This window comes from Penaeus chinensis, chromosome 28 (genome assembly GCF_019202785.1).
Source record: "Penaeus chinensis breed Huanghai No. 1 chromosome 28, ASM1920278v2, whole genome shotgun sequence".
NCBI lineage: Eukaryota > Metazoa > Arthropoda > Malacostraca > Decapoda > Penaeidae > Penaeus > Penaeus chinensis.
This window is the reverse complement of record NC_061846.1, coordinates 13822022-13832021: the sequence shown is the minus strand read 5'-3', so window position 1 is coordinate 13832021 and position 10000 is coordinate 13822022. Positions and strand designations below refer to the sequence as shown.

At 36.5% G+C, this 10000-nt stretch overlaps 1 protein-coding gene across 5 annotated transcripts in view; it reads left to right on the top strand.

Annotated features, from left to right (window-relative positions):
• Positions 1-10000, top strand: part of LOC125039903 (spermatogenesis-associated protein 20-like) — a 54996-nt gene that overhangs the window by 19537 nt on the left and 25459 nt on the right. For all 5 annotated transcript variants that reach the window (XM_047634268.1, XM_047634269.1, XM_047634265.1 and 2 more), the window contains 2 exons: positions 683-804; positions 1079-1214. In XM_047634268.1, coding sequence (XP_047490224.1) covers positions 683-804; positions 1079-1214 — 258 coding nt within the window. The remainder of the gene's footprint in view (positions 1-682; positions 805-1078; positions 1215-10000) is intronic.

Here is a 10000-nt window from a genome sequence, read left to right as displayed (position 1 = left end):
CACACACACACACACACACACACACACACACACACACACACACACACACACACACACATACACACACACACACATACACACACACACACACACACACACACATACACATACACATACACATACACATACACACACACACACACACACACACACACACACACACACACACACACACACACACACACACACACACACACACGCACACGCACACACATCTATCCCTTTGTGTGTGTGTGTGCATATTATTGTTTTATTTATTTATTTATTTATTATTTATTTTTTTCAAATTATCTACATTTACTGTTATGCATTGAATATTTTTGTCCTCGAAGTTATTATTTTTTTCCTGCCACACCCTTGGCTTACACTCCTGCTCTCAGATCCAGACTGTGGACTATCTGTATATTTGTTTGGTATTCTATTTCTCTAAAGAATATCAGAATATAAAAACCTGTATATCTGTTTGTGTGTTACAGTCATATAGTAAGAGTGGCTGAAGCTGTAGACTTTCTACTATATCTTAAAGTATTAATTGGCAGTAGTTGGTTAGTGATGATATTTTAAATATTTATGCAGAATATGAGTTTTTAGATCCTTTGTAATTTTATTTTTCTAAGCTATGATTATGTATCATAAAGGTACAGGTTATTCTTTTGTCTTATTATTTTTTTTTTCTTTTCAGTGGAAAGAAGATGAAGGGAAATTCAAAGAATCAGGAAAGAAGATTATGGAAGTGCTGGACCGTACATCTCGTTTATCTCTATCTGCACAATCAGATTTGCCAGGAGAGGAGGCAATTGCCAGGTAAGAACAGATATACATGGAAGATGGTCAATTCATCTAGTCTCACTATCTTCTAATCCCTGCCTCCCTCTCCCTCCCCTCTCTCTCTCTCTCTCTCTCTCTCTCTCTCTCTCTCTCTCTCTCTCTCTCTCTCTCTCTCTCTCTCTCTCTCTCTCTCTCTCTCTCTCTCTCTCTCACTCTCACTCTCTCTCTCTCTCTCTCTCTCTCTCTCTCTCTCTCTCTGTGCTGAATCTGTTTTTAGAGTGGTTCATTATATATATTTCACATTTTACAGATGCTATGCTCAGCTATCAAGATCTTACGAACCCCAGTATGGAGGATTTGGAGAGTCTCCTAAATTTCCACAGCCTGCAAATTTCAATTTTCTCTTTACATACTATGCACTGAATCCTGACCAAGATGATGCAAAGGTAAGGAAAGTAATGTTGTTCTTTTATCATTATAAGGGTATGCAGTGTGCCAGGGAATGAAATATATAGGAGTTAAAACTTAGAACACATCAGGCAATAATGGTGGCTGTACTGTATGTGAACAGAAACACTATACATAGTGACATCTTTACATCATTCCACAACAACTCTAAATTTTTTGTTTGATATATATACTGCCTTATAAAGAGATTTTTGTAAATTTCCCATAATTAACCTACTAGCAACAGGTCCTTTAGAGTGCTATACACCCTACTTTCCGAGTGGCAAATATAACGGCGAGTGGCTGCTGCTGAGGACCCCTGTTAGTGCTGCCCACTGTGAGCGACCAAATCAGAGCATAAGCTCCGGTTTTACACCCCATTTATAGCCTTGGGATTATATTGAAGTTTATGCGTTTGAGAACCAAATATGATGTTTTGCGTGTTTGTAAACTAAAATACAATCTCAACAGTGTTGCAGTTGTTGAAAGTTTTAGTATAGAGTCCAGACTCTCTTGTTATGCCATGTCTGTTACTGTCAGTAATATATTTGCCAATATATGAGGGTAAATCAGAGTTTTTGTTAAAAAAAAAATAAAAAAAAAAATTGCTTGCAAACATTACAAAGCAGCATGCCTTGCCTCAAAGCAAGAAATAGTCTGACATCACAATCAACACAATAACTCCTGCTACTGTGATGATGACCCTGTCTGGAGCAAACCGGACATAACATCCTCCTGCTGGATCTTCGAAACGATTTGTCATCAATTGTGAAGAGCATGCTTTACTGCAGTGGATAGTCTTGCTGCAGCTCTGTTTCTCATTGAGTTGGCCCCTTCTGAATAGCCCCAAGAGCTCAGAGGTGAGGTCAACTTTCGAAGTCCTTCTGAGATTCCTCCAATCCCAAGGCACAATAGACTGCCCAGGCATTGACAATAGCCATGTCATAGAGGAAAAAGAAGACTTTCCTGTACCAGACCTTGGAGCAGCAAGTCATTGGATAATAACTGGCCATCTTATCAACATCGACACCCTGCATGCTGATGTTGTAATCTTTTACTACCAACAGCTTATCCCCATCCATTGCAGTGGGATGAACTGTTAACAGTATGGTGACAGTGTTGCAGTCCTTCAACATAAAGAACAGCATCCCCATCTTGCTACTGCAGTAATCAACATCACCCTTCCTCCTCACTGTGAGATCCTTGAGCATGAACTTCCTGTTCAGCTGTGCTGTCCCTATCACATTAGTCCTTCGTGACTGCAACACATGAAAAAGACTTGGTGATGTATACCAATTATTCACAAATAACTGGTATAACCAATAATGGAACTTACCAGTTGGTCTCTTGGCCAGTGAGATCAAGATCTTTGGTGAAGAAACAGCAGAAGATCTTCAAGAGCGTGTTCGACATATCCATTGTCACCCTGACACCAGGATCGCCTCAAAATCCGTGACATCTCCGAACAAACTTCTTGCTCCCTGGAGCATTCCTTTGTTGCATCTTGTCTACCATGCTGGAGAGAGGTTCATACCACGCTGGAGAGAGGTTCGTTGCTATTGAGAGTAGTGTCCACCTGAGACATGTAGTCCAGTTCCTCATTTGAACTGGACACATTGAAGCAGGGGTCATTGTTGTCCTCCGCCCTACTGGGGAGCCACACATCCCCACTCTCCTCGAAGGAGAGGTTAAAAAAGGTGGAAGAACAAGTAATGAATGAGGTGCAAGCACCTCTATATATATGGGAAATTTCCTGCGCTTCAACCTGGCGGGAAACGTGGAAGCAACAGTAACTAATGAGGTCACAGCAGCGTGGTTCACATGTCACATAATGTGACCAATCACATCATTGCCTGTGTGCTGACATCACTTCCATATGTGATGTCATTTACTCCTATGTGGAAATAAGATTGCAGCTGTAAAGTGACATGACTTACTCTGTGTGTGAGTGTGAGTACATGTGTGTGTGTGTGTGTATGTACGTATGTGTGCGCATGTGCATGTGTGTGTATGTGTGTGCACATGTGTGTATGTGTGTGTACGCATGTTTACGTGTGTGTGCACGTATATGTGTGTGATGTCATGAAGATGAAGTGACATCATAAAGATGAAATGACGTTATGAAGATGAGGAAATGAGGTTATGAAGATGTCATGAAGATGAAGAAGTGACACCATTACAGTCACCATCTTTACTTTCAAAACACAGACACACACACACACACACACACACACACACACACACACACACACACACACACACACACACACACACACACACACACACACACACACACACACACACACACACACACACACACACACACACACACACACACACACACACACACACACACACACACACACACACACACACACACACTCACAGACACACACACACACTCACAGACACACAAAGATAGATAGATTGATACATAGATACACAGATACATAGGTAGATACATAGATATATTAGAATATAAATATTGTGGGAGTAATCTGCATTTTACATTTACTTATTTCCTTCATGTATTGCCATCTTTTGTTGAATATTCTCTTTTTCTTTCCATCAATCATGGTAGGTGCATTAATCCTCAAACACAATAGTCTTTTTTTTTTTTTACTTGAAAATAATCATCACCAGTAGTTGGATGAATGTTTATCCCTCATAGTTTTACAATATTACTTAAATGTTTTCCAAAGCAATGGAGCAAAGGTGATACAACTGCTTATTTTGATAAAGGCCAAAATATTTTAGAAAGATCATTAACTGTTTATTTTTATTTTGTCCTTGAATGTCTAGGGTAGCACTTGAATCTGGTTTTAAAATATGAAATAACAGTGCTAGTGAATAATCTAACACTCTTCCATGTAAAAATTAATACACTGAATGAATACAAATAACCATTAATCAATTTCCATATCCCTAGCATTTTGTTTCCATACCCCTATGGGGTATGGGTACCTCAAACAGACTGGCATGCCATTCCTATGAGATGACAAGAGGTAGCTGCTGCCTTAAGCCATCCCTTATCTTTGTGTGCCTATTGGTTATGGTCAGATGCAAGAGAAGTTGTACTAAACCCAGCAAGAACATAAGAAACACCTGTGGTGCAAGAGTTTAGAGAAAATCCCTTTTATTTTACATTTGCTCTTATTCCAAAACTGCTGCATCCCCCACTCACGTCTATGACTTTTGTCCCTTTAATTAACCCACTCATTGCTGGTTTACATTTAATAACATCATAGCAAACTGGACCAAATGCTACTTAGCAAGTAGCCATGCCACATTTCAAGCATGCTTTAAGTTGTGTGCACTAAAGAGTTATATGCTTATATGGTGCTCATTATGGTCAGTGAGAAGTAGGCTCTTAGCCTCAGTTCCTAAAAAAACTGCATATGATGTGGCCAAAAGTGTAGGGAGTGAGGTACATGTTATTTTTTTGTGCTTCTAAGGCTGGTGCATAGCTTCTAATGGCATTGAGAAATCTTATTGTGAGTGGGTTAATTGTGTATACCGTATGAGCAGCAGCATACAAAGACATTATGTTTTAGTTTGCCCTTTTCAAAAGTCATCCACTTCATATTGATTTTTTGAATTATGAAAGGAAAGTATACAAAATAAACACAAGATTTTTCTTTCTTTCTTTCTTTCTTTCTTTCTTTCGTTCTTTTTTTCCCAACCTGGGTCAGAGTTATAAAAATCAAGGAAGGCCAGTCATCAGTCTTTGTATCAAATGAAAGTAAATGGAGCTATCTCATAGAGTATATGCACTGTACAGATAAATAGCTATCTTTGTATATGTGGCAGGATCCCCTGAATGTACATACAAATAGCTATCTTTGTATATGTGGCAAGATCCCCTGAATTTTTTACTCTGCTTTTCTTTTTTTAAATGTGAATTTTGGATAGTTGCAGGTTGTTTTCCTGGAGATATTTATGAAATAGCAACTAAGTGTATTTTTAAGTGTTTTCTAGTCCAATTTCTCCTTATCTCATTTTTAATTTTATATTTTCAATTAGGTCTTTCCGAAGTCTCCTGCTTTCAAGGAAGTAGTGCTGAATTGACTTGTTATTTTTGGTATGGTAATTTTAGTTTTTAGTGAACTTTGTTGTCATTCTCTATTTTGTTTTATCTGTACATACTTTGCATGAGAGATCAAGCTTCTGTTATAAATGAATATTCATTTATGCATAATGTTTAGTAAAGGCTTATTGATGCACTGTATTGTACTTCAATGATTTAATGATCAGCTGAATGATGTGTTAGCTTTGGTATCATTTTCAAAATATGTTCTTAAATATCAGATTCTTTCTCTTTTTTATTTGTTCATTTATTTTTGTTTATTTGTGATGTTGAAAACTGATGGTTGTTGTATATATTTCAGAATAAGGTAATGTCTTCATTGCATTTTCATAATCTCTGAAGTTTGCAGTTTAATCCTTGAGGGGAGACTGGTCAACCTTACACAATTTCTAATTCATTGCTAAACATGTTCTCTAAACATGTGCTCCTCAGGGCAGAGGGAGGCTCTAGAAGCCAAAGAAGTGTAAGTGTAGTGAAAATCTGCTCCAGTTCCCTTGTAATCTAGACGAAAGTAAGAGACCAACACATGGTATCAGGATATGGCAACAGTCCACTCAGCTAGAGAGAAGGAATAGGAAAGGGAGGATGAGAGATGTCAAATAGATGTCAAAAAGCAGAGTGTGGAGGGTGTCACATACCACTCGGCTCAACCGGGGAAAATGAATAAAAAATGGGGAAACTGCGGAGCTCATTTTCTCTATTTTTGTGAAATGTCTCTGCACACTGATGGCTCTGCTAGTGCTTAGCCACAAAGGAGTATGCAAAAAGTTTGAGAAGTTCATACTATATGCAGACAAAATTTCATTCATATTGATCAAATATTAAGTCCACTACAATGAAAATAGTAAATGATGCCATGATATCATTATGTAATATGTCTACACCGATGGAAATGAAGAGCAGTCTCATGTATTATTTGCCTATTAAGTTTTGTTTGTTTAATCGCAATAGTCTTTTTTTTTTGACAAATTTTTCATTTAATCACCAGTCTCCTCTTAAGTGGACCGCCCCAGCTGAGGCCTACCTTGCTCCAGTCATTTGATCATAAAAAGATGACAGTGTTATATTACTAATCAACTTATTTTTGCATGTTATAGAGTGTATAATTGTGTTTTGCCTCATATATCATTTTAACCTCGACTCCCCATAGGGGACTTGACGGGGAGCGTGAACTCTTAAAAAGATTTTTTTTTTTTTTTTTAACAGTCAATGGTACTGCCCACAGATTGTATTTTTATCTTGCATTACTTAAAATATATTCTTCAGTTTGATGACTCTTTGCGTAGCAAGGGGGTAAATCTGATTGAGAGGAAATGGAGAAACATGATGGCAGTATCACTACAAAATTATATCCATATAGCTATAGAATGAATGCAATATATTTGTTCAATTTTGAGAATTATAGAAGCACATGTGTAAAATAAATTTATGGCAAGAATTTCTGAAGCCATTTAATTTTTTTCACACTCCGAACATGGAGAGCGAGGGAGGATCTGGTCATGCTGGTTTTAATTTTTGAGAAGATTAATATGTTTGTAAACACATACACATGAGATTAACCATTTTTAATAGGACCATTTCATGTAAAGGAAATATCATATTATTAGCTATCCAAGATAAAATCATTTTCCTTGTTGGTATTTATAAAATATGTCTGCTGGGTAGGGTAGACAAATAAAATATTGGTGTTCAGTAATTTAAGAGCCACAAAACCCTCAGTTTGTTTGTCCCTCCATCCTCAGAAACAAGCATGTTTTTCTTCAACATGCTTGTACATTTTGGCTTTAGGCATTAGACAGGCTCAGTGTTATGCACCAGTAAGTGAATATTTCATTGCCATTTCAAGTGGCAATAGAGCACGAAAGTTGAATTAGTTGTCACGGTCACTTCTTGTGTATGAATATAAACGAGGAGATTATAGAGGTGGTGGAGCTGAAGGAAATTCCCTAAACAGTAGTAAATGTATTTGTAGACACTGCATTTGTCTCATGTATCATGAAAAAAGTTAAAGGAAAAATCTTGCTAACTTTTGACAGGCCTTCCATGATCTTGGGCAGTATGACTCGGTAAACATTGTGTGATTAACCAGGACTTTGGTGAATAGGAATTGTAAAATGGTTACATTTGCCTTAGGCTACCCAGAGTCAGTCTCAGCACTAAAGCTCCCAATTTAATGTCATGTTCATATCCTCAGTACTGCCCTGAGCCAAAACACACTTCAAAAGTGGTGCATTTTTTTTTTTATCCTTTACAACTTTCAAAAAGAATCATTGTAATTTGTGAAATTTATTATATATATATATATATATATATATATATATATATATGAGGGGCTTCAAAAAGTTTGTGGAAAAAGTCCATAACTAAAAATTATCTGGAAGGATTTTGATTTTAATGCACTTGGACATTCTTGTACCAATGTGGTATAACGTGTTCAAAAATGAACTCTTAAATGCAGGTAATAATGCATTGCCACCAGTTGGAATTCAGGCACCATTCAAGCAACATGGAATCCAATAAAATCGAGGCCAGGACAAATATTAAATTCATGGTGACACTCGGGAGAATAGGCAGGTTATAAACAAGTTTATGGTGACAATGCCCCAAAGAAATCAACAACTTACTAACTTGGTTCAGAAGTGGAAGAAATTAAATTGAAGAGGAGTCCTGCAGTGGGGAGGCCATCAACATCAATTTGTGAGGAAAACATTGATACTGTTCACGACATGATTGTAAAACTACATAAATAACCACCAAATTAGTAGCAGACACACTGAACATCTCTATGGGTTCTGCACACACAATTCTGGTGGAGAATTTGGGGCTAAGCAAGCATTCTGATCGATGGTTTCCTAGGCTGTTATGCCCAGATCAGCAGCAATCAAAGGTAGATCTTTCAACGGAAATTTTGAACAAGTGGGGTGAGGACTTTGAAGTTTTTCTGAAGAGAATTGTGACGGGATGAAATATGGCTCTACCAGTACAATTTTGAGGATAAAATTCTATCAAAGCAGTGGCTACCCAGGGATGGAAGTCAACCAATCAAAGCAAAATATGAGTGTTCAAGAGGAAAGGTCATAGACACTGTCTTCTGGGATGCAAAGGAGATTTTGTTGATCAACTTCCTCAAGAACAAGAAAATAATTACATCTGCTGATTATGAATGCGTTTTGAAAAAAATGTCTCCAAAAACTGCATCAATTCGAAACCTGCATCAACGTGTTATTTTCCACCATAACAATGCACCCGCTCATGGTGCTCGGTAGACAAGAGCTGTGCTATGGAAATTGTCTGACATCCCAATTTAGCCCAATCTGACTTCTTTTTGTTTCCAAACTTCAAAAAATGATTTAAAGGTACCAAATTTTCATCGGTTGAAAGTGTAAAAAAAAAAAAAAAAATGCTCTGACATGGTTCAGATCACAAACCCCTCAGTTTTACTCAGACGGACTTAAAGGTTGGTATTAATGTTTATAGAAGTGTATTGACCTTCATGGAGCATATGTTGAAAAGTAAACATAAATGTAACCATTTTTTTATACCGTCCTTTTTCCACAAAGTATTTGAAGCACTCTCATGTAAATATATATATATATATATATTTATATATTTATATATATATATTTGTATATATATATATAAAAGCATATGTAATAAATATGAAACCAATGCTGCCAGGGAAAATGAATAAAAAATGGGGAAAATGTTGTGCTCATTTTTTATATTTTTTGTGAAATGTTTCTGCACATAGATGGCCCTGCTATTGCTTAGCATTACCTGATTTTACCTTTCCTTAATGTATATTTTACTAGTGCTATGAATATCGATGGTGTAAATTTTTACTATAAACGTTATAATTACTATAATGTTATAAACATTAGTAACAGCAAAATAAGAACAACAAACGTAAAAATATTTTCGTAAATCAAAGGAAAGGGTAAAGGGGCGAGACAGGCAGTACTCGTAACTGGCTCATTGGTGATTTGGTACAAGTGTAGCCATCTATGTGTAAAAAAACAAGTAATTCACAGTGGGCATAGCACGTACATACACGACATGCCCATCAGCATTGAGTTTACATAAGAAATATTTATTCATTTCATGTTGAGATATTCTGATATCAGGGTTTTTATGACAATTGTGGCATATATTTAACTCTTTAGGCAACCAAAGTTAAACTCTTTTGATATTGATGTTGTAATCTGACTCTAGTTCACAGCTTTAAAATAAAATTCCCCATGTGTTCCATATTTGTAGTTGCAAAATAATGTAATATTTAACCCATTGCTGCCGGGGAAAATGAATAAAAAAGGGGGAAAATGCTCTGCTTATTTTTTTTTTTTTTTTTTTTTGTGAAATATCTATGCACATAGATGGCTCTGCTAGTGCTAAGTCACATAGGAGTAAATTAGTAGATCTTGTGATGTTACCTGATGTCACCTTTCATTGAATTGGCGGGAAAAACATATTTTTTACTAGTGCTATGATGATGTTATATTTTATTATAAGCATTATAATTATTATAATGTTATAAACATTAGTAACAGGAAAATAAGATAACGTAAAATATTTTCGTAAATCAATGAAAAGAGTGAACGGGAGAAACAAGCAGCACTCGTAATTGACTCACGCTGACTTAGTACAAGTGTAGCCATCTATGTGTAAAAACAATTAAACAAGTAAACTCACAGTGGGCAT